Source organism: Geotrypetes seraphini, chromosome 12 (genome assembly GCF_902459505.1).
Source record: "Geotrypetes seraphini chromosome 12, aGeoSer1.1, whole genome shotgun sequence".
Lineage (NCBI taxonomy): Eukaryota > Metazoa > Chordata > Amphibia > Gymnophiona > Dermophiidae > Geotrypetes > Geotrypetes seraphini.
The window spans coordinates 119305091-119329748 of NC_047095.1; the positions used below are offsets into that span (position 1 = coordinate 119305091).

General features: G+C 43.8%; 1 protein-coding gene across 3 annotated transcripts in view; it reads left to right on the forward strand.

The window, feature by feature from the left end:
* LOC117346345 (polypeptide N-acetylgalactosaminyltransferase 6-like) overlaps positions 1–24658 on the forward strand; it is a 32675-nt gene that overhangs the window by 7249 nt on the left and 768 nt on the right. The window contains exons 1-9 of one of the 3 annotated variants that reach the window (XM_033915748.1): positions 14756–14905; positions 16107–16602; positions 18524–18696; positions 19938–20087; positions 20323–20557; positions 20639–20756; positions 20875–21075; positions 21319–21450; positions 21716–21820. In XM_033915748.1, coding sequence (XP_033771639.1) covers positions 16145–16602; positions 18524–18696; positions 19938–20087; positions 20323–20557; positions 20639–20756; positions 20875–21075; positions 21319–21450; positions 21716–21820 — 1572 coding nt within the window. In that variant the 5' untranslated portion in view covers positions 14756–14905; positions 16107–16144. Of the gene's footprint in view, positions 1–91; positions 210–14755; positions 14906–15248; positions 15290–16106; positions 16603–18523; positions 18697–19937; positions 20088–20322; positions 20558–20638; positions 20757–20874; positions 21076–21318; positions 21451–21715; positions 21821–24658 lie in introns of those variants that run through there. The other 2 variants (XM_033915746.1, XM_033915747.1) reach the window with 2 other exon arrangements.

Here is a 24658-nt window from a genome sequence, read left to right on the forward strand (position 1 = left end):
GTAAGTGACACCATACACTCGCCCACTATCTCTGCTGCTCTGCTTAATTCTTGTGGGCAGGGACTTGACAGCTTTCTCTTTGTGTATCCAGAACACCAACCATAGCTGGGGGACTGTTTGCTATCTCCAAAGCCTTCTTCCAGCACATTGGGACCTATGATCCAGGCATGCAAATCTGGGGAGGCGAGCATTTGGAAATGTCTTTTAGGGTAAGAGGCATGGGAAGTGGGAGCAGGCTGCATGCCTGTTATGGTGTTATCGCAGCAGATGGGAGGGATTATGTAGGAGGGTCAAGTCTTTTCAAAAGATGTTCTTCTTCAGGTATGGATGTGTGGAGGAAAGCTGGAGATTGTGCCTTGCTCGGTGGTGGGTCACGTCTTCCGCAATCGGATCCCTCACAGCTTCCCTGAGGGAAGGTCGGTATCACGAAACCTGGTACGACTGGCCGAGGTTTGGATGGATGAATACAAGGTGCTGTTCTATAACAGGGATATGGATGCTGCCCGTATAGTAAAAGAGGTAAAACTTGAGCTTTTGTGTTAAAGCCTCCTTCCCTCCTCTCTCCCCTCCCCCCCCCTCATTGTGTAGAAGACCATAGCTGGATTAGGTTCATGTATTGGGTATAGTAGAAAACTCTTAGTTGAGGGGAGGAAATGGGGGAACAGAAACCAAATTCCTGACTATTTCTGAGCTAGTTGGGAGAGGCCAAAGCCCCAGTGGCCTACTCCATTTTGCTGAGGCCTGACTGGCTGTTTGTTTTTTTGTGTTCGTTTTGTTCCTCTTGTCCAGAAGTCATACGGGGACCTGAGCCAGAGACATCAGTTGCGAGAGTGGCTAGGTTGTAAATCTTTCAGCTGGTACATGAACACCGTATGCTCGTATTGCTTTGTCCCAGAATTCAACCCACGCTTTCATGGAGCTGTAAGTACTCTAGGCCTTCTGTATAAGGAGATGTTTAGTGGTGGACAGCTGGGCAGACTGTTTTTATGGCGCTGTGAGCTCATGAGTTGCCAATTAAGTCTCTTAATGCCTTAAATTTTTCTTGATGTTTTATAATTGAAACCTTTAGAGCAGTGTCTCAAACTTTCTCAAGCCAGGATACTCTTCTCTTCTCTCCTCATTCTTCCCCCCAAATGTGACATTTCTCCCTTTCTCTCATCACTCACTCTGTAACAATTTTCTTTCCTTCTTCCCTCCCCCAAACCCACTCACAGCTAATATACTCTCTCCATCCATCATCTAACCCTTCCCTTCTACCAGGTCCAGCAGTACTTCTCTCTAGCGGCAGGTCAATGTATGCTTTTAACTTGGTCACACAACTGCTGCTAGGACTAATTTAGACAGTTTCATCTGGGAGCCTCGGGACCTTTGCTAGGCCTGCCTGTTTCAATGATGTAACTTCTCTTTCGTCAAGGTGGGTCAGCCTAGCAAAGGCCCTGGGAGCCTTGGGGCCTTTGCTAGGCCTGCCTGTTTCGATGATGTAACTTCCTCTTTCGTCAAGGCAGGCCGGCCTAGTAAAGGCCCCGAGGCTCCCAGATGAAACCACATCTAAATTAATCCTAGCAGCAGGCCCTACTGGTGTTGCCTCTTGCAGCGAGAGGCAAGACAGCTGGCCTCTGCTTCTCTTCCTCAATGTGCCGCAGCACACACTTTGCAATACACTGCTCTAGAGCATTGCTATCTAGTTCTGAAAGGGTGTACTTAACAGGGCTGTCCTGAGTGGTACAGCCACATAGTATGCTAGGAGGCTTGTTAGCACAGGGTACAATTCAGGCTCCAGATGCTCCAAATACTTGAAGAGCTGAGTCTGTATCTAAATATACAAGCCACAGGCAAGACAAAGCAGAAGTATTAAGTGTATAAAATCTGAAAATGCAAAACCTTTCTTCGATGGCAAAGGTCTCATTGGGAGGGGTTTAAACTTGGCACCCCTCTTCTCTAAAGAGCACCTTAACTTGGGTGCTGGTAAGTGCCCTACCAGTGATTAAATTGAAATAAAAAATGCTGTTAAGAGGATTTGAATACAATTCAAGGTGCCTAAAAAAGCACTGGAATAGCACTTCTGGAGGTGCTTCTTAGTGGCCCACAGCACTGTGGGCATGGCTGGGGTTACCAGACATCCAGAATTTACCAGACATGCCCTACTTTTGGTAGCTTGAGGATCAGTGGCTGGGCCCATTTATACTCTGATTCTTCCCTCTCCTTAAATAGTAGCAAGATTCCAGAATCTCAAAGAGGAAGCAAGATTCTGTCCCTGTGCTACTCTTTAGGGTTCCAGAATTTATCCCATTAATCTCTGCGGGAAACAATCCTGTGTCTTGCCCTTAATTTCTTCTACACCAGTATTCAATGTAAGGCTTGAGGGTCAGTGGCTAGGCCCATTCAGTCTCTGATTCTTCTCTATCTCAAAGAATGACACAGGGATGGTTTTCATAGTTCAAAAACAAAGGCCTATGCTCCGTAAGGACTCGGGCTATATACTGCCCTGAACAGGCTAAAGGGGGTCCACTTGTGCTCAATCCTTCAGTCACTATCTATAACAAAGGAAGCATATAATTATATTGGAATTTCTGCATAGCCTCTTCAGTATCTCAGAAGCAAAAGGCAGAAAAGTTAATCGCAGAGAAACCAAGAGCTTTATTGGTCTCCCCCACCTTATGTTACAAATGAGCCAGAACAGACTTGACTTCTAACACTGCAAGGCAGTATAACCCCAGCCCATGATTGCTGCAGCAACTGGAGTGTGGGGGAAAAGGGAGCAGTATGTATAGGGGCACATGGCACCTTTAGAATGGTTAACATCAATATGGTTGGAGTTGAATTCCGTGGCAGCTCAATTGACATCTTCCACCTGGGGACTTCAAAACTGGTTGTGATGCCTTTCTGTGGGTGGGGGTCTTCAAGACAACAGCAGGCCTGCTGTATGTCAAATTACCAGGCTGGTGACACTTTCCCCAATGCTCAGTTCTAAACCCCTGGGCAACCTGCTCCTTTTCTTTTAAATTCATTTTATTTTTTTTAACTAGGTCCTGAACAGAGGTTTGAAGATGTGCCTAGATGTCGGCGAGTTAGTTGATGGAAAGGCTCAAGTAGGCCTAAGGAAATGCCATGGAAATCCAGTTATGCAGGTAAGAAGGGGGCTTCTATGTGTGTAGTTAAGGGGGGGAAGGTACATGTCTGTAGTAAGGGCCAGATCTGATCTACCTAGGGTAGGGGTGGGCAGCCAAAAGTCAAGTCCATAACCCTGTTGGGTTTGGGGGTTACACAGTGGGAACACGAATGATACTGTTTACGTGCAAATAGCTGTAAATGCATTGAGGCATGTTTCCATTGTGGAAACCTCAAACCCAACAGGCTTATGGCCCTCAAGACTGTGGTAGGGTGGCAATTACTCCTGGCATAATTCTCTGTGCACAGTTTGCAGATTCTGCAAGTTTATTTGACACTTAAACATTTTTGCTAATTTAAAATGAATTTCAGTACATATCGGTATTTTCATTAAATTTATACTAGAGAAAATCAAAGCGTTCAATTCACTTGGCCCTTTTTTTTTTTTTTTTTTTTTTTACTGAATGTTAACATTGCTCTAGCGCACATAGGAATTCTATGAGTGTCGGAGCATTTGGCACTCCAAGCTCCAGTAGAAACCGCTATCATGGCGTAGTAAAAGGGGGGAGCTGGTGATCTAGCAAAAGAAATTGATCAGTGTAAAACTTTCTGCATCTCTAGTTGGAGACGGCATTTATATAACTGAAGGCTAGGCTACATTCTACAAAAAAACAGGTCCCTGGGGGAACTTCCAACCAGAGATTAGGGGGAAATGCACTTTGGATGACTCTTTTGGAACCTCTTCATGTTCAACTGGTCACAAAGCTGGTAAAAGCCAATAACCATTTAATGGTGTCCTCCCTCCATCCCTCTTTCTTGGAATTCCTCAAACCCTAATACCACCAGATCCTCCCACAAATTAAAACTATCCTTCCCCTCACTAAAAGGCATTTCCCACACAGGAAAGCTAGGGACCTCCCTCCACTTCAAAATCACTGAGCTCTGGAACAACCTTACCTCCCCTCTTCGGAACTTGAGCTCTCCAAGTTTTCCGCAAACATCTGAAAACCTGGCTTTTCTCAAATCTAAGTCTCCCTCCGACTTAGGAATCGAGGAAACTTATCTTGGCATACCAAGTCCTCTAAATTGTCTTCACTCTTCTACCTCTAACCCTCTGTAGTTCCTTCCTATTTCTCCTACTGTAAACCACATCAAGCTCTACGAACGTGGAGATGATGCGGTATACAAACCTAAGGATTAAATTAGATTAGAAATAGCTTGAACTGGTCACATAGAAGCCATTTACTCCATCAAGGTTTTTAAAAAGTGCTATACAATTAAGTTTCTCTTAAACCCAATGATTTGATATTTGACCAGTTTGTAGAAGTTGTGCTGATATAGCAGGGGTCTGGATTTTAGTTTTTGCTTCAGTATAATCCAATTAATAAAAATACAGATTACCACCCCCTATCTCCCTCATCCCTATTCTCCCCAGCCAGCACTTCTCACTCACTCCCCCATTGTCCCCAATCCATCCTGTATATCTTGGATGCTGCTGTTAGCCTACAGAGCAGGCGGGAAGGTTGCTTTTCCTCTACTGCAGTCTTTCCTGAAGAAAGAAGTGACGTCTAGGGTGGGACCATAGTAGAGGGAAGCCTGCAGAGCCCACGCTGGCTTCCCAATGATTTGGGCTACAGAGAAGTGCTGATCTGACTGGGCAGCAGGAGAGGAGGTTCAGAAATTCAGCACAGAACACCAGTAATTCTGCATCCCTGGAGAATTCCACACAGAAGTAAATCTTCCTTCTCCTAATGCTGTCCTGATTTTTCCTCTCTCCAAAATGTACTCTGCTGCTATGGCTCCCCTCGCACAAAGGAAATGAATCGGGGGCAATTGCTAAGTAACATTATGATGTGGCACAGAAGAGGTAGGGGAGAGATGCGAGACATAAGGCCAGGGTAGGAAATGAGAGCAGAACTTGGGGAAAGCAGGAAAGGGGAGATACTAGAGACTATGGGGGCAGGATGCATTAGGCCTTCAGCCCCCAAGGCAGGTCAATATTTACCTAGGGAAGGGGTAGGCAATTCAGTCAAGCCAGAGCCAGGTCAAGTTTTCAGGATATCCACAACAAATATGCATGATAGATTTGCATCTCAAGGAGGCAGTGCATGCAAATCTATCTCGTACATAATCATTGTGGATATCCAAAAAACCTGACCTGGCTCTGGCTCTTGAGGACTGGAATTGCCTACCTCTGACCTAGGGTATGGATGCCCTCAGACAAGCCCTTCAAGACTTTTCCCTACAACGGTGCATGCCGACTAAACATTTCTGATTTTTCTTTTATAGTATTTTGAGTACACGTCCCTGAAGGAAATCCGGCACAACATCAACAGTGAGCTGTGTCTCAGTGTGGCACATCCTACCCTTACACTCGAACCTTGTGTGGCTCAGGGCGGAGAAAGAAATGTACCTCCACATCAAGCATTTTCATATGAGAAGGTACATGATATATGATTTCACCTCACATTGTAAATTACAAGATGGGGACAAATGGCCTTGCTCAAGGTCAGTCACCAGCTCAGCTGGGGCTTAGAATATACTAACTGCACCCACTCCTCATTATGGCTAATGTCTTCATCTGCTGATCTTGTCTTTTCAGGACGGTCTGCTTAGGAGTCAGAAATTTGACCTGTGTATTGAGGTGCTGAACTACGCCCCGTTCCTGGCTTCCTGTGCCTTGGGCGAGTCCACACAGGTCTGGGCCTTCATCTCTGAGCTAGCATAGTGAAGAGGGGCCAGATGTGCTGGAAAATCTGCTGAATTATTCTTTTTAAGTCTCTAGAACAAACTAGTTTAAACACAATTTAAGATGCCAAATCGTAGGTTGGGGCTGTCAAAGGGAATGGGGATATAGTTGAAGACTGAAGCCTTTTTTTTTAATTGTTTCCTACCATGGCCTATTTTATATCCTGTAGCTAGGGCATCTGTTAGTCTGTTAAGGTAATAAAGCATATTGAAAAAATATTGATCTCAGCTACTCTTTATTTCTCTTAAAGCTTCAAGCTTCATTTTTTTTCTAGAGCTTTTGGAAAAGGGAGTTCCTCTTAACTCGAATTTGTGTAGAGCATTTGAATCATGTCAAAAGGTGTGACTAGACTAGAAAATGTAACCTAATTCTACTAATGCCCAGCCAAACATCATATTGGTGGTCTTTTTTTTTTTTTTTTTTAATTTTGTTAGGCTTTCCAAAGGGAATAGTAATGCATAGCTGTGGTTCTCAGGTAGAACTACAGCCTTACTTCAACTGAAGGCTCCAAAGGCTAGTCACTTGTGTGCCAAAACTTGCTGCTTTACTTTGAAAGTTTGCTAAAATCCAGAATTTCCTTCTTGAGCATGCTAAGCCCCTCAGCCACTCTGGTCTGGATTACTGCAACTTGCTTCTGGTAGGTCTACCACTTGGCCATCTCTCTCCTCTTCAGAATTCTGCTGCACATCTCGTATGCCACCAGTGTTACACTTGCATTACCCTCTCCAAGTCAGTTCATTGGCTTCTATCCACTTCTCATACAATTTTTAAAACTCCTTACTAAGCTCAAGTGTTTCCTCTGTAGCTCTCCTTTCATCTCTCCCTCTACTCTGCCCTGGGACCTCTGTTCATCAGGCATGTCTCTCGCTCGTGTCTGTACCCTTCCCTTCTGCCTTGCTGCACCATATACCTAGAACAACCTACATGAGTTGGTAGACAAGGTCCAGCTCTAGCGGCATTCAAATCTAGGTTTAAATCCCACTTAAACTGCATAAGCTCTAACCCTACTAACTGGTAAAGCACCATATTTTTCATTCCCGCTGTAGTGCAGCCTGATGTGCAAGAGTTTGATTTTTGTGCTACAATTTCACAGGAAGAAGCATCCCATGCCGACCTAGATTGGAGCTCCTTTGAGGAACTAGAGTGGAACAATTTTATACAATTATACAACAGATGCACATTCATACTGCATTCTAGATTCTTGCCCTCCAGCAATAATGAAAGCTGTTGGATCATCTGGCATATAACCAAAAGATAGGAAAATTTCCTTCAAATGAGGGACACATTATCAGGCCAATTGCTTTCATTCCATTATTTAAGATAATGGAAGGTCTTATTCAAACTCAACTGCAGGAATACAGGAACCACCACTCTCTCCTGCATGATTCCCAATCAGGTTTTAGATGTATGTACAGCACTGAGACTATGATTGCTACCATTCTAGACCATTTACACACTTTGGTTAGCTTGGTGAGGCAATTTGATACAAGTTCCACTTTTGATTTGGTTACTCATAGCAAATTGCTGGAATGCATGGATGCCATTGGCATCCATGGAAGAGTGTTGGAATGGTTTTCTTGTAATATGAACTTACAACTCTGACTTAATGATACTCTATCAGGTAATTGGAGTAATCCATGCAGAGTACCTCAAGGGTTACCATTGTCCCCTTTACTCTTTAATGCCTTCACCAGGAGATAGGCCAACAAATCTGGGAATAAAGCTGTTTAGTTATGCAGATGACATGCCTATTTTGACTTCTCTCAAGTCACAGAAGTATTTAGACTAATTGAACAATGGATGACTGAATTTAGACTGAAACTAAATTCAGAGAAAACAAACTTTTCTCACTTCATGTCAATCGCATCGAAACATCTGACTTTAAACATTACATACCCAATTGACTCTACCATTAAGATACTGGGTGTAATCTTGCACCAGGATCTGACTGACAAATCAGGTGGATGGATGCTCTGGTACAGAAGGGCTTTCACACTCTATGGAAGCACCGCTCAATCAGAGCATATGTTAAGTCACCTCATTCAGACTCTTGGTTCAGTCCCTGGTCCCGAGTCAATTAGACCGCTGGTCTGCAGGAAATTTCTGACAGTCCACACAGGGCCGGCAAGATTAAGGTGACCATAGGTCCCATTTTCAGACCTCCTGTCCCGTTGTCCCCACACACAGCTTTGGGATGCCAAAATGTCCCGTTTTCAGGGACAATAGGATAAGCAATCATTTCCTGTCCCTACCTTTCATGCAAAAAAAGCCTCCTTTCTTTCACCTAGTCCGCTGGTATCTTACCACCCTGCTGCTGCTAAAGCCGACAGGAAGTCTTCTTTCTGATGTCGGAGAGGATGTTCTGGGCCAGCCAATTGCTGCCTGGCTGGCCCAGAACATCCTCATTGACATTGGCAAGAAGACTTTGTCGGCTTTAGCAGTAGAGCGGGAAAGGAAGGAGGGAGGCTTTTTTTTTTGCACGTGGCAGGGAGGGAAGGAGGTAGGCAAGTAGGCTGGCTTTGGCCAGGGAGGTAGACAAGCAGGCAGGCTGGCTTCAGGGGTGGGGGTGGGACAAAGTCTGGAAGGAAGTGAGGGACATGGGAAGGAGGTACCTGGGGCACTAAGGACATAGAAGGAAAGAGGGAGGGAATAGAAAGGGACAATTCTTGGGCCTGAGTAAAGAAAGAAAGGAAACGCAACCAGAGACTCATGAAATCACCAGACAGCAAAGGTAGGAAAAATGATTATCTTCAATTTAGTAATCAAAGTGTCAGTTTGAGAATTTATATCTGCTGTCTATTTTGCACTATTTGTCTTTCTATAGTTATTGAGGTGACCGAGCTCGCGGAGATGGGGCAGAAACAGGGTTTTAAAATTTTTAGTCCTAGTAGTTTGCCGGTCCACAAAATAATTCTTTTATTTCTGCCAGTCTACGGGTGTTAAAAGGTTGAACCCTGAAAACTTGTAGTTATTGCACACTGTCCAAAATGCAGCGTGAGACTCATTTTCAAGCTACAGAAATCAGACCGTGTCACTGCTGCCTTTCCCAAATTGTACTGGTTGCCAGTGGAGGCTCTGAGTGTAACATAGTAGATGACGGCAGATAAAGACTTGAATGGTCCATCATGTCTACCTAACCTGATTCAATTTAAATTTTTTCTTCTTAGCTATTTCTGGGCAAGAATCTAAAGCTCTACCCGGTACTGTGCTTGGGTTCCAACTACCGAAATCTCAGTTAAAACCTACACCAGCCCATCTAAACCCTCCCAGCCATTGAAGCCCTCTCCAGGCCATCCTTCCCCCAAATGGCCATATACAGACACAGACCGTGCAAGTCTGCCCAGTTACTGGCCTTAGTTCAATATTTAATATTTTCTGATTCTAGATCCTCTGTGTTCATCCTACGCTTCTTTGAACTCAATCACCGTTTTCCTCTCTTCCTCTTCTCTTGGGAGTGCATTCCATGCATCCACCACCCTCTCTGTAAAGTAGAATTTCCTAACATTGCTCTTGAATCTACCACCTCTCAACCTCAAATTATGTGTTCTGGTTTTACCATTTTCCTTTCTCTGGAAAATATTTTGTTCTATGTTTAATACCCTTCAAGTATCTGAATGTCTGAATCATATCTCCCCTGTCCCTCCTTTCCTCTAGGGTATACATAGTCAGGGCTTCCAGTCTCTCCTCATGTCTTCTGGTGCAAACCTATCATTTTCGTCACCCTCCTCTGGACCGCTTCAAGTCTTCTTACATCCTTCGCCAGATACATAGAAACATAGAAGATGATGACAGAAAAGGGCTACAGCCCATCAAGTCTGCCCACTCTGCTTACCCACCCCCTGTCTATGCCCTAATGACCCAATTTTCTTATCTTGACCCTCATAGGGATCCCACATGGGTATCCCATTTATTTTTAAAAGTCTGGCACGCTGTCTCCCTCTATCACCTGCACTGGAAGCTTGTTCCAATGATCAGCCACTATCTGAAGAAATACTTTCTGGTGTCGCCATTAAATTTTCCACCCCTGAGTTTGAGCGGGTGCCCTCTTGTGGCTGAGGGTCCCTTGAGAAAGAAAATATCATCTTCCACTTTGACATGTCCCGTGAGGTACTTAAATGTTTCGATCATGTCTCCCCTCTCCCCGTCCGTGCATATTAGCTTCTCTCCTCCCAGCACATACAGTTCTTTCTGATTTATTAATCCCCAAATGCATTACTCTGCATTTCTTTGCATTGAATTTTAGTTGCCAGGCATTAGACCATTCCTCTAACTTTTTTGCAGATCCTTTTTCCACTTCCTCTTCGGTGTCTACTCTGTTACAAATCTTGGTAAAAAAGGCACTTTTCCTTCTAATCCTTCATATCACTCACAAACATATTGAACAGGATCGGCTCCAGCACTGAGCCCTATGGGACTTCACTACTCGCCTTTCCTTCCTCCGAGCGACTTCATTAACCACCACCCTCTGGTGTCTCTGACAGCCAGTTTCTAACCCAGTTCACCATTTTGGATCCTAACTTCAGCCCTTCAAGTTTGTTCAACAGCCTCCTATGAGGAACCGTATCAAAGGCTTTGCTGAAATCTAAGTAAATGACATCTAGCATGTGTCCTTGATCCAGCTCTCTGGTCACCCAATCAAAAAAATGCAATCGGGTTCATTTGGCACAATTTACCTTTTTGTAAAGCCATGTTGCCTTGGATCCTGTAACCCATTAGATTCAAAGAAGTGCACTATCCTTTCTTTCAGCAACACTTTCATTATTTTTCCAACAACTGAAGTGAGACTCGCAGGCCTGTAGTTTCCTGCTTCATCCATGTGACCACTTTTGTGAATAGGGACCACATCTGCGCTCCTCCAATCCCCAGGAACCACTCCAGTCTCCAGAGATTTGTTGAACAAGTCTTTTTAATAGGACTCATTAGAACCTCTCTGAGCTCCTTTAGTATCCTGGGATGGATCCCGTCTAGTCCCATCGCTTTGTCCACCTTCAGTTTTTCAAGTTGCTCCAACACTCTCCTCCGTGAACAGTGTAGAATCTACTCCATTTTCTTGTGTAACTGTGCCAAACAATCTCAGTCCTTCTCCAGGATTTTCTTCTGTGAACACAAACAGAAGTATTTGTTTAGTACATTTGCTTTTTCCTCATCACTCTCCACATAACGGTTCCCAGTATATTTTAGTTTAGCAATTCCATTTTTCATCTTCCTCCTTTCACTAATATATCTGAAAATTTTTGTCTCCCTCTTTTACATTTTTAGCCATTTGTTCTTCTGACAGACATCTCTCTCTTGGCTTCTTTCAGTTTCACCCTGTAATCCTTTCTGCACTCCTTGGGTTTTTTAAATATTTTACAAACACCAACTCTTTCGCCTTTATTTTCTCCACCACTAGTTTGGCGAACCATATCAGCTTCCTTTTTCTCATGTTTTTTTATTTATTTTCTTCACATAAAGGTCCATAGCCATTTTTATCGCTCCTTTCAGCTTAGACCATTGTCTTTCCCACTTCTCTTATGTCCTCACATCCTAACAGCTCTTTCTCTCCCATTGCATTAAAGTCCGCACATTTGAAATCTAGGACTTTAAGTATCGTGCGGCTGCTCTCCACTTTAGCTGTTATATCAACCAAACCGTTTGATCGCTATTTCCCAGGTGAGCACCCACTCAAACATGAGAGATACTCTCTCCATTTGTGAGTGGGTTTAAGTTTGGGTGTGTTTTGCTAGAAAACCTTGTTTGGTCTTAGCCCAAGTTGCCTTATGAGTTCATTTTCACTCGCAACTAGTAATGCCATTTTCATTTTTTCCATCAGTAAATTCAAAAAATTCCATCATCTCTTATATCAGGCAGCATTCTGGGGCAAAGACTTACATTTCTTAAGTGTGACTTGCAGCTCTTATTTAGATGTCAGGAGGTATTTGAAAACATATATTCACCAAGTATATAGGAAACTAACCCCCTCCTACCACGTGGCGTGGGATTTGGCACCAGCTACGCATTAGTAAAGGAGGAGGATAAGTTATTCTAATCAATTGCAACAACTTTCTCTTTTTTTTTTAAACTGCATAGAGTTTCACTGTCCTGCAGTATGGAAATAGTATGTTATAATATGAGGAAAATTTTTAAGGTTAGCCTATTGAATTGACTGTTCAATTTGATTTTCCTGTCCAATTGAGCATTTTGTAGCCTCGTCACACCCCCTCTGCCCTCCAGCCCCATCCTGACACTGTGGTGTAAACAAAATTGAACAGACTTTTCAGCTCCCTGTTAGAGAGTGAGCATGAGCTAGGCCCCAACACCAGCTCCGGCAGGATACACATTTCAAATCTGATATGGTAATTACATAATAGAAAATAAAATTATTTTTTCTACCTGATTGGTCATTTTATATACAAATCATGTTTGTCCTTAGCTCAGGTTTGGGGGTCATAACTGGCCCAAATGCATTAAAAATGTAACCAGGACCGAGAGCCCAGATATCAGCAAACTCAAGCGTTCTGAAAACAGTCAACACAAGGTGAACAAATCCCTGACTAAAACTGTACATCAGCAATTTGGAAGGATGACAAACACCCTTTAAAGATAACCTGAGTTGAGATAGCTAATTAGCTATGAAGAATTACTTTATTTTATTATTTTTCTATACTGGTCTCCCCCAAGGAGCTCATACTGGTTTACATGAATTTATTCAGGTACTTGAGCATTTTATCTTGTCTATCTAACGTACCTGGGCCAAAGGGGGATTAAGTGACTTGTCCAGGGTCACAAGTAGCAGTGTGGATATGAACCCACAACCTCAGGGTGCTGTGGCTTGTAGCTCTAACCACTGCATCACTCTAGAAATCAAAATGTAGTAAAGGTGAGCCAAGTATAGGACAATCAAGCTATTGTGACATCACTTGAGGTTGGTACTTATTGGTGGAATGAGACATTATGATGTCACAATTTCAGCTCTCATCATCAGAGGCTGAAACTTTTCACACCTTATTTATTAAATTTTCTATACGGTTCTCCCAGGGGGGCTCATAATGGTTTACATGAATTTATTCAGATACTCAAGCATTTTTCCCTGTCTGTCTTGGTAAGGTCACATTCTAGCTAGAGTACATGGGGTAATAGGGGGATTAAGTGACTTGCCCAGGGTCCCAAGGAGCAGTGTGGGTTTGAACCCACAACCTCAGGGAGCCTGAGGCTGTAGCTTCAGCCACTGTGCCACACTCTCCCCTGAGTCTAAGGATCCATGCTTTAAAAAAAAATGGTGAGGTAGCAGGAGAAGAACTGGTGACTAACAGCACAGGCGACCTGAACTGATAAGATTTGGGAACTCGCTCCACCTCTCCTGCTGCCCAAATTCAGCCAGATCTTCATGATTCCAACAGCCAAAAAACCCCCACCAAAATCAAGGAAGATAATGCATAGGAAAAGGGCACATGCATATTTATGGGAGAAATCCTGAAATCATGACTAGATCACAGTTGCAGACTCCCCTACCCTAGAAACTCAATCAGGGTAGGGAAACAGAATCATACATCTGAAAGAAATAGGGGCTGGACCAGGTACTGCCGCTACCCATCTCTCATCATCAACACATGGAGAGAACACAGCACAAACAATGGCACCGATAACCCATGGATTACGTTTATCAAAGGGAGAACCCGGAAATTCCAACAGCCACCATATTAGATGCGCACCCAACAGGAAAAAAAGAGAGACCTAGAGAAAGCACAGTGACAAAAAATACTCCAGATAGATGAGGAACATCACTAACCTCGGTATCAAGCACAGGGAAAATCAAACAAAATAATAATAATAATAACAGTTTATATACCACAATACCGTTAAGTTCTATGCGGTTTACAGAAGATTAGTGGAGTACAAGTTGAGTTGATGTACAAGTTGAGTTAACTTAAGGGATGTGGGAACAATGGGGAGAAAGGGCAAGAGAGGGGAAGGAGGGAAGTGGGTCAGCTGTCTAGGTATTTCAGGAATAGGTGAGTTTTGAGGCGTTTCCTGAATACCTCATAAGTGGTGGGCAATAGGAGTTGTTCTAGGTCTTTACCCCATAGAGCAGCCTGATGTGAGAGAAGATGCTCATGGTGTTTTTTTAGTTTGCATCCTCTAACCGGGGGAGAAACGAAGTGCGAGTAGGAGCTTCTCTTGTGTTTGTTGGCTGAGAAGGAGAATAGGTCAGTGATGTATTTAGGGGTTAGACCGTAAAAAACTTTAAAACAGAGGCAGGCGAACTTAAACTTTACACGAGCTTCCATCGGCAGCCAGTGTAGCTGTTTGAAGTATGACGTCACGTGATCGAACTTCTTTAGACCGAAGATTAGTCTGACCGCAGTGTTTTGCATTAGTTGTAATCGTCGCATATTCTTTTGGGGGATTGCTAAGTAGGCGATGTTACAGTAGTCGAGTTGACTTAATACGAGGGATTGTACCAAGATTCTGAAGGTAGAGTTATCAAAGTATGCTTTAATGGATTTAAGTTTCCAGAGGATGAAAAAACTTTTTGATTAGGGAGTCCACCTGATCTTTCATGGGACGGATTACAGAAGGATTCCAGACCCCCGCTCACCTCTCTACCTCTCTCGCCATGATTACACAGAGCACGCACTTGCGCACCACGTCTGCACAACCAGCGCAAGCCGAAAGAAAGAGCTCCCCCTTCTGGCTAGAGTGTTTAAAACCTTGCACTGCAAGCTGGGGGAAGGTGGAGAAGGAGGCGGGGAACTTTCAGGACCCTGCTAGGTTCTCCAATCTGCAGCCTCCTTCTCCCCCCTCCCCCAGCCCACTAGCCATCGCTGCTGCCTAACCCAATGCCTGCATATGTGAACCAAAAAAATTAAATTAAACCCCCTCACAAAACTCTTAAGAATGTTACAAGAAGGAAGAGCAATATCACATTGTTTATCTTAGCAATTGTTTTTAATGATTGAAATTAATTAGCTCAGCCACCCCTTGGCCTTGGAGAAAGCTGTATTTAAAGAGCTCCTCCAGGGTTGGGACTTTATGGAGGTTGGGGGTGTGGTTCTGTTCCAGAAACAGGTGAGTGCGGTGCATTCAGAAGGGCTTGGAGCAAACTTTCTGGGCTTATGTTTCAATTTCTTTGTCTCTTTCTTAGTTAGAAATGAGGGGATATTGAGTATAAGGAGTGGGGGGCTTTCTGTAACTCTGCTTTTGTTTCATTTTAGGAGTAGGTTATAATTTTGAATTGGAAAATTGGTGTTGATCTGTTGTGGTGCCAATTATTTAAGACTGGACAAAAAAATACTAGCTTTAGTTATTCATTCCTTTCTTTCCTCTTATTTTAAGTGTATTAACCTGGGAAGCTGCTGTTTGTTTTCTGATGAGTTTAACTGATTCTCTGTAGCATGGAAATAGTTAAATTCTACCTTCAAAAGCAATGTGTGCTATAGAATTTTTAATTGGGTTGGTATAAGTTTTAAAATATATCCAGTAGTAATTTTCTCCCTCTATATGCTACTTTCTCTATATGCTCTATATGCTAACTTTCTCCCTCTATATCTAGTAGTTAATGACTAGATATGACTATTAACTCTTTACAGTTGTAATTCAAAGGGTTTTTTTCTGTTATTGGAGGCTTTAACTTTGTACCTGAGGTAATTGGGGGTGGGGTGTAAAGTGACTTGCCCCCCAATGTCATTAGGTGCTCCCTATTGTCAGCCAATTGTTCTAATCTTAAGGCTGTTTCTCCACTTACTTTCTGTTAAGGCCCCTAAAATGTGTAGTAGAAAAGCTATGTTCTACACAGTAATATGCTCCTCTTCTGTGGGGGTGCAAAATGAACCCATATAGAAAGTGACTCTTATGTCTCTTGTATGTCCTTTCCTCTCCTCTCCTGCTTCCCTTTCTCCTAATCCTTCCTCTCTCTATGTTGCCTTGAGCCTAAATAGATATGCATGATGCACAAAGAAAAGATTAGATTGTATGCCATGCTGTGTTCATGAATTTTCTAGTGGTAGGTAGAGAATAAGAGCTTAGGTTGTTTTGCAATTGAGAGGTAACTGCTCCTAGAGAAGATGATAGAAGGGTCAAAGGCCACCTAGACATGCCTTGAGGTCCAGGACACTCCTGCGGGTTAGGCTGACATTTTGTGCTAGTGGGGAAAACTGGTGTTGGGTTTTGCCCCTTCCCTGCCTAGATAACTGATTCTTTTTAGAGAACTGTTATGAATAACAGAATGCCTCTTTAATCTTTGTTGTGTCTTCCTTCCTATTCTCTTCAGCCCCTCCTCTGTTATATCCCCTCTTCAGGGTCTGGGCCATGGCTCCCCCACTCATAAAGGTGACCAAGCTGCGTGTCCTGCTGATCCTCTGCATCTTATGTCTTCTGATAATGGGTTTTATGAATTGGTACCTCTCTAAGATTTCGGTGCAGCAGCCATCGAGTCAGGAGTCGGCCTTTAATCCCAGGCATGATGCGAATGTATACAGTGATAACGGCACCCTTCAGTGGCAGAGCTCACCATCGCTAGAGAATGAAGGGCCCACGGGCTGCCTCCCTGGCTACTATTCTCCTGCTGAGCTCCAGCCCCACTTCCAGCGGCCTTCCCAAGATCCCTGGATCCCTGGCGCAGGGGGAAGACCATACCAAGTGTCAGATCTGACAGCTGAAGAGAAGAAGGAGTTGAAATCAGGCTATGCAAAGTATAACTTGAATGCCTTTGTCAGCGATCGTATCTCTCTGCTTCGGGACCTTGGACCAGATACCAGAGCCCCTGAGTAAGATGGAACAAAACTGTGTGTGGTGTATAGTTTTTATCATGTGCTTCTTGCTTTCCTGTTATGCCCTCATCTCTACACAGAGCTTAGCTTTCCTATAGATGCCATCTAAGGTTACTAGCAAGCCTTGTGTCAGTAGAATCAACCTGAGCTGGCTCTGGCTTTGTCCCTAATGCCACTATAAATTTGTAGACTTAGTTGATGAGCAGGAAATGCATAACCCAGCATGCAGTGGGGCAATGCCAGGGCTTGGTTGAGCCTGTCCCAGATGACTTTTTGTAATCCTGTGTAACTAAGAATTGCTCAAACACATGCATTTTTACTTACACCTTTAATCCTCTTTGAGGTTATAGTTGGACTATAGACTCCATTTCCAGGTCTCTTGTCCCAAGAAATCATGGGGGGTTGACACTCTTGAGCAGCTTAGGTAATGACTAGTGAGACGATGATCTTAAACCATCTAGAGCAGCCTATTGTATTTGATTTCTATCTTGCTTGAAACGTAGACTTGTCAAGTAGAACCAGTTAATCTGAGACTTTAGAGGTGACTTGACAACAAACTTGTCACTTAAAAAAAAGTGGTTTTAATGATGAAGGCAGGGTTAGGTCATGCCATCTGCATTGAGGATAAGATTTCGTAGTCTTAAATCACAGCAGGGAAATGGCAGGCAGGGCAGGCCCGGTCTTAAAGCATCAGCAATTATTTCTGGTCTACTCTGCTTAAGCACACCAAGAGTGAGATCCCCTGTGCAACTAGGCTAGAGTTGATGGTCCCACAATGGGGCATCTTCAGTCTACATTACTATTAAAGTATTTCAATAGTGCTACCATACATATGCAGCACAGTACAGTATAGAGTTGGTCAACAGTCCCTGCTTGAAACAGCTTATAATCTAAACAGACAGACAAAAGATGTCATGGATACATTTAAGGGGAATAGTTAATCTGCTGGCTGTAGCTGGATTTGCAGAAATATGCAGTATGGTTGACCCAGAAAGTTCAACATTCTCACACACAGTTCTAGGTTACAATTGTAGTAGATTGAGTTCCAGACTTAACACAGACTACACTTAAAACAAACTTTCTAGTGAGGGTAGCCTCTCCCAATAGGTTATGTACCATGACAGTAATGAGCGTTACTTGTATGCAATGCTCCCTCTAAGCTTGGCCAGGTGCAGGCAGATTGTTGGGTATTTTTTCCTCATCTGAGTGACATTTTTAAACTTTAACAATTTTCCAAATTTTCCAATTTTGAACGACCATATAAAATCTGAGTGACTTGCTCTTGTGCTTGGAGGGGATGTTGGGGATGACTTCAAAACTCTGATTTACTGCTAGCATTGGGCTGAAGAGACCTGCCAGAGGGTGTAATGTAAGGAACATATCTAGGCTGGGAGTTCTTGTTAACAGCTGGCACCATCTTCCACCACATTGCTGTAGTTTCTCAATTGCAGATGTTGGGTACCTGAGAAATAGCCTCTTGGTAATGAAATCTGTTCCTGTGATGGAAATCAGGGAGGCATTGGGATCACTGTCCTTATTTAAGTATTTATATACCACTTATAGCCTAAGTGGTTTATATTCAGGTACTTGAGCACTTTTTCCTTATCTGTCTCGGTGGGCTCGCAATCTTACCTAAAGTACCTGGGACAATGGAGGATTAAGTGACTTACCCAGGGTCAAAAGGAGCAGAACGGGATTTGAACCCACGACCTTAGTGCTGAAGCTGTAGCTCTAACCACTGTGCCCACAGTCCCACACACAATTCTCTGGGTTTAGGTGCAGGAGACACTGCCTGGGAGCAAGGGATGGAGTAATGTCTTGCCATGCCTCTAGTGAACCCCTGAGATAATCCTTTATTGCTCATGATTTAACTTTCTGCTGTAATATAACCTACTCCTCTTGTCCCCTCCTCTGAAAGGTGTGTGGCGAAGAAGTTCAAGCGCTGTCCGGCCTTGTCCCCTGTCAGTGTTATCATCATCTTCCACAATGAGGCCTTCTCAACTCTGCTGCGTACAGTCTGCAGTGTCCTCGCCACTGTACCCCGCTTTCTCTTGCTTGAGATAATCCTTGTAGACGATGCCAGTACCAACGGTAAGCCACTCCACCCCACCCCATAATGGATATGGTATCTTGGAGAAGGAATCTAGCATGAGATCTCGGGGAACCGTAGTAAACCCTCCTGCTCCTCTTTGGTTTGACTTCCATGGTGGTCTGCTTTCCGAGACCATAAGTACTGTTCTCTGGCTTATGTGGATGAAATGAGGTGCATTCCTCACTTGCCAGTGAATGAATACATGACCAGATTTCATAACCTTCAGCTCTCTTTCCACTGGAAAAGGCTAAGGAAATAGTTTAGCAGATACAATAGTGTAATTTTAAAATTTCAAGGCCTTGGGAGTTGTTGGCATCCTAACTGGTAGGGAACCAAGCAAGAATGACAAGTGACTGGCCATTTTGTGTCTGTCTCTGGTGTTGGGATGCTGAAGACATGGAGAGGATGATTGATCAGACCTGGAAGAACCTACTGCACACGGGGGCAGTAGATGATCCTGTTTTGTCTGGGTGGACCAAGATCCCGGCCTGGTATTAGAGTGCAAACAGGGCTGTTGCCCAGGTGTCCTTGTTGCAGGTCCCCCTAAGCTTGCTTAAAGCTGAAGGAGATGCAGCCTGCTGGTGGGCTTTGGAGGCTCTGTCCCATGTTTCTGTCCATAAACCCCAAATATTACCATTACTGACCCTGTTTAGGCCCTGGGTTCCACCCCATTCTGCTATGTATGTTCAGGTTGCATTTGGAAGAACTAGACCGTTAATCATAGAGAAAGTGGAGGAGGGTGTGAATAGACTTGGTGAATCTACAATTTAAACAGATCAGAGTGGAGGTGTGTGTAAGCCTGCAACTAGAAGCCCAAACTTACGATTAGCCTAGCCAGGGGTGCTCAACCTTGATCTCCGAGGACCACAACCCAGTTAGGTTTTCAGATTCCCCTATGAATATGCTTATAGTGGAGGCAATGCATGCAAATAGATCTCATGCATATGCATTGGGAAATCCTGAAAACCTGACTGGGCAAGGGCCAAAGTTGACAGGGGTTGTCAACTCAGGCCTCTTGACACCGTCAGAGTTCCGGGATACTTGCAACTAATATACATGAGAAATTTGCATACAATCTCCTTTGTATAGAAATTCATTGCACATATCCTAAATATCTGCCTGGGTTGAGAACCCTTGGCATAGACTGACCCAATAGTATTCTCCAATGGAAGTTACTATGTACTGGTACTGATGAAGGTTTTGGTGGGGGGATGGGGACTCCTGTTTGTCCCCTCTACAGAGGACTTGCAGAAAACACTGGATGAGTATTTGAGACTGCTGCCATTGGTGAGGCTCTTACGGATGCCAGTGAGGAAGGGGCTGGTAGGTGCCAGGTTGCTGGGAGCTGAGGAGGCCAAAGCAGATGTATTGGTGTTCCTGGATGCCCATTGTGAGTAGAGGGCCCACCAGAGGTGAAACTGGTTTGAGGGGGCACAGGAATAGCTGGAACCAGGAGGGGAACATGGTGAAGGAAACGGGACACTACACTTGGAGGTGACTTAGTGGTGGCGGATTAAGCATTCAACAGCATGTGTGATAAGTCTCACAAGAGGTGTCCTAGTATTTGGTAATCTTCCCGCTCCCATTTTAGACTTCAAGGTACCTATGTCTCCTTTCGCCTGCAGGCGAGTGCTGGTCAGGGTGGTTGGAACCACTTCTGGAGCGGATCGCTTTGGACAACACCCTTGTTGTGAGCCCCGACATCGCCATCATCAACCTGAACACCTTCAAGTTTGAGCGGCCTGTCCCCAAGCCCTTGATGCACTCCCGTGGAACCTTTGACTGGTCACTGTCATTCATGTTTGAGCCCCTGCCCCAAGCCCTAGAGGACATGCAGATGGATGAGACTCAGCCCTTCCCGTAAGCAACACCATACACTCGCCCACTCTCTGCTTAATTCTCATAGGCAGGGACTTGACCAGCTTTCTCTTGTGTATCCAGGACACCAGCCATAGCGGGGGGAATCTTTGCTATCTCCAAATCCTTCTTCCAGCACATTGGGACCTACGATCCAGACATGCAAATCTGGGGAGGCGAGAATTTGGAAATGTCTCTTAGGGTAAGAAGCATGGAAAGCAGGAGCAGGCTGCATGCCTGCAATGGTGGTCTTGGCAGGAGATGGAAGCGATTAAGCAGGAGGGTCAAGTCTTTCAAAAGATGTTGTTCTCCCTCCTCAGGTATGGATGTGTGGAGGAAAGCTGGAGATTGTGCCCTGCTCTGTGATAGGTCACATCTACCGCTTGGAGAACCCTCACGTATCCCCTGAGGAAAGTTCAGTGGTTTCTCGGAACCTGGTACGAGTCGCCGAGGTTTGGATGGATGAATACAAGATGCTGTTCTATCACAGGCATATGGATGCTGCCCGTATATTCAAGGAGGTAAAACTTGGGCTTTTGTTTTAAACTCCCCTCATTGTGTAGAATACCCTAAACTGGATTTGGTTCCTGTATCAGGTATAGTAGAAAACTTAGTTGAGGGGAGGGAATGGGGAAAGGAAACCAAATTCCTGATATCTCTGAGCTAGTTGGTGAAGCCAAGACCCCAGTGGCCCATCCCATTTTGCTTTTTTGAACAGAGGCCTGACTGCTGTCTTGTTTTGTTCCTCTCCTACCTCTGTCCAGAAGTCATATGGAGACCTGAGCCAGAGACATCGGTTGCGAGAGCAGTTGGGCTGTAAATCTTTTGGCTGGTACATGAACAACGTCCGCTCGGACTTCTTCATTCCAGAATTCAACCCACGCTTTTATGGTTCTGTGAGTACTCTAGGCCTCTGTATAAGGAGATGTTTAGTGGCACCTTCAGAATGGGTTAACATTGATGTAATTGCAGTTGAATGCCAAGGCAGTTCGATAGATCCTCCAGCTGGGGACTTCAACCGTTTGATCTCCATCTGTGGGTGGGGGATTTCTGGACCACAGCAGACCTGACTGTATTTTGAATTACCAGGCTGACACTTGCCCCAGTGGCCCAGTTCTAAACCCTTGGGGCAAACGGCTCTTTTTTTTTTTTTTTTCCCAGCTTGTGAATTTAGGTCTGAAGAGGTGCCTGGAAATTGGTGAGTTGGAAGATGGAAAGGCTGAAGTAAGCACAAGTAAATGCCAAGATGACGACCCAGCTGCCCAGGTAAGAAGGGAGCTTCTTTTTGTGTAGGAGGGGGGAAGGGTACTTAATTGGAATAATTAAGGGCCAGATCTGAGCTGTCTAGGGTAGGGGTGTTTGAGGTTTCTACAATGGGAACACAAATGATACCATTATATGCAAATAGATGTAAATATTATGCCACTTTCCCACTGGAAACCTTAAACCCAACTGGGTTTTGGCCATCAGACTGGTTGGGCAGCAGTGGTTTGGTAGGGTAGCAATTACTCCTGGCAGAATTCTGTACACAATTTGCAAATTCTGCACATTTATGACAACACTTTTTAAAGTTTGGTTGTTATTTATTTTTTTTTTGCTAATTATCCTGAGTTTCAGTATAATTCAGTAGCTTCATTGAACTCCCCCACGCCCCCCACTTAAGCCCCCTTTTACTAAATGTTACAACTGTTCCAGCACGCATAGAATTTCTATGAGTGTCGTATTTGGCACTCAAGGCTGCATTAGAAAGGGCTAATATGCCTTAGTAAAAGGTAGGGGAGCTGGTGTTCTAGCTAAAGAAATTGATCAGTAAAACATCTCTGCATCTCTAGTTGGGAGAAGGCTAGGCTACATTGTGACCCAAAAACTTTTTTTTTTGTTGTTTTTCTGTAGAATGCTGTCCATAACTGGTCAAATATCAAACAATCTTGAGAACTTCCAGTCAAAGATTGGAAGAAATGCACTTTGGATGACTCTTTGAAACCTCTTTCAGGTTCAACTGGTCAAAGCTAGTAGAAGGCCAATAACCATTCAAATAACTAACATTGTGGGATTTTTTTTGGTTTTCTTTTCTTATCATTGCATAAGAAAAAATTTTTAAGGAGATACTGGGTATGCCCAATGCAGAGACTTTTACTATAGTAATTACTATATTCCCCAGAAAGAAACTTGAATCCAAACTGGATCTTGACCAACTGGTATCAACAGTAATAAATTTGACTATTTCTAGAGGATAGTCAAGGTATGATCTAGATTCGGTCCACCCTGGTAATAACCTATATGAATGAGATGGATAAGAGATTACTAATGAAAATATATTTTAAAAATAGGTTGACAAAATTCTGTGGAGACTTGGTAAGAATTTTTGAAATGAAAACTTGGTGATAGTTTTGGAGGCTTCTTTCTATCTAAAATTTCCTTGTAAATGTTTGGTTAAACTGCAAGATTCGGAATTTGTTTGAGATCCTATACAGTTACAATTTTTTCAGGCTAGAGAAATGAAACTAGTACTGTTTCATCTACAACAGAAACAATAATTAGCTTGAACATTGTGTTATCAAGGAACTGGTCCAATGGAAGCCATTTATGGCCCCAAGATTTAAAAATGTGCTATTAGGTCTACAAGTAGGTTTCTCTTAAGCCAATGATTTCATATCTGATCACTTTGTAGAAGTTATGCTGACCATAGCAGGGATCTGGGTTTTAGTTTTGCATCAGTGGGAAATTCAGTACAATCCATCCAATTAAACAATATCCCCTGTCCTTACCCCCCCCCCCATCTTCCTCATACCTCTCACCCTATCCTCCCCAGCCAGCATTTTCTTGCTATTTCCACTTCCCCCAATCCATCTTGTGTACCTTGGATGCTGCTATTAGCCTACAGAGCTGGCGGGAAGGCTGCCTTTCTCCACTGCAGTCTGCCCAGAGGAAGTGACATCTAGGGTAGGACCATAGAGGGAAGCCTGAAAGCCCACACCGGCTGTCCAAAGATATCACCAGCAATTATTTGTGCTATAGAGAAGTGCTGGTCTGATTGGGACAGCAGGAGAAGGAGTTCAGAAATTCTGCACACATGTGATAATCTTCCCTCATTTCCTGATGCTGCCCTGCTTGTCCTGTTTCAAACTTACTCTGATTTGGTTGACAGCCCTCAAAATGCTGCTTTGACTCCTCCCACAAAGGAGATGAATTGTGGAGGATGGGCTTTAGCACTTGAGATCATGCCATCGCTTAGTAACATTCTGATGTGGCACAGAAGAGATAGGGGAGAGATGCTAGACATAAGGCCAGGGTAGGAAATGAGATGGGATAACAGGAAAGGGAAGATATTGGACTATAGCAGTGGTCTCAAAACTCACAGCCCACCAGGTACTATTATGAGGCCGTGGTATGTTTATCATAATCGCAAAGGTAAAACAGTTTATTTATCATGTCTCTTTAGCTATAAATTACAATATTATTAAGACTTGGTCAAAAGGAAAGATTTATAAAGTAAAGTTTTTTTACCTCATGCAAAATTCCTAGCCTTTAATAGGACATTAACTATTTTTTTTTTTTTTTTTTTCAGAGGGCCTCCAAATACTACAAATCCAAAATGTGGCCTTGCAAAGGGTTTGAGTTTTGAGACCTCTGGACTATAGGGATGGAATGCATAAGGCCTTCAGATTAGTGCCATGTCCCCCCCCCCCCCCCCCCCCCCCGAGCCAAGTTAGGTTTTCAGGATATCCACAATGAAATATGTATGAGATGGATTTGCATGCACTGCCTCCTTGAGATGTAAATCTATCTCATTCATATTTTATTGTGGATATCCTGAAAACCTGACTTGGCTCTGGCTCTCGAGGACCGGAATGGCCTACCCCTGACCTAGGGCAGTGGTTCCTAACCCTGTCCTGGAGGACCATCAGCAAGTTGTGTTTTTGGGAAAATGAATATGCATGGAGCAAATTTGCATGCCTGTCACCTCCATTATATGCAAAGCTCATACATATTCATCAGGGCGATCCTGAAAACCTAACTGGCTGGTGGTCCTCCAGGACAGGGTTAGGAACCACTGACCTAGCGTGTTGGATGCCCTTGAACAAGCTCTTGTTCATAAGCCAT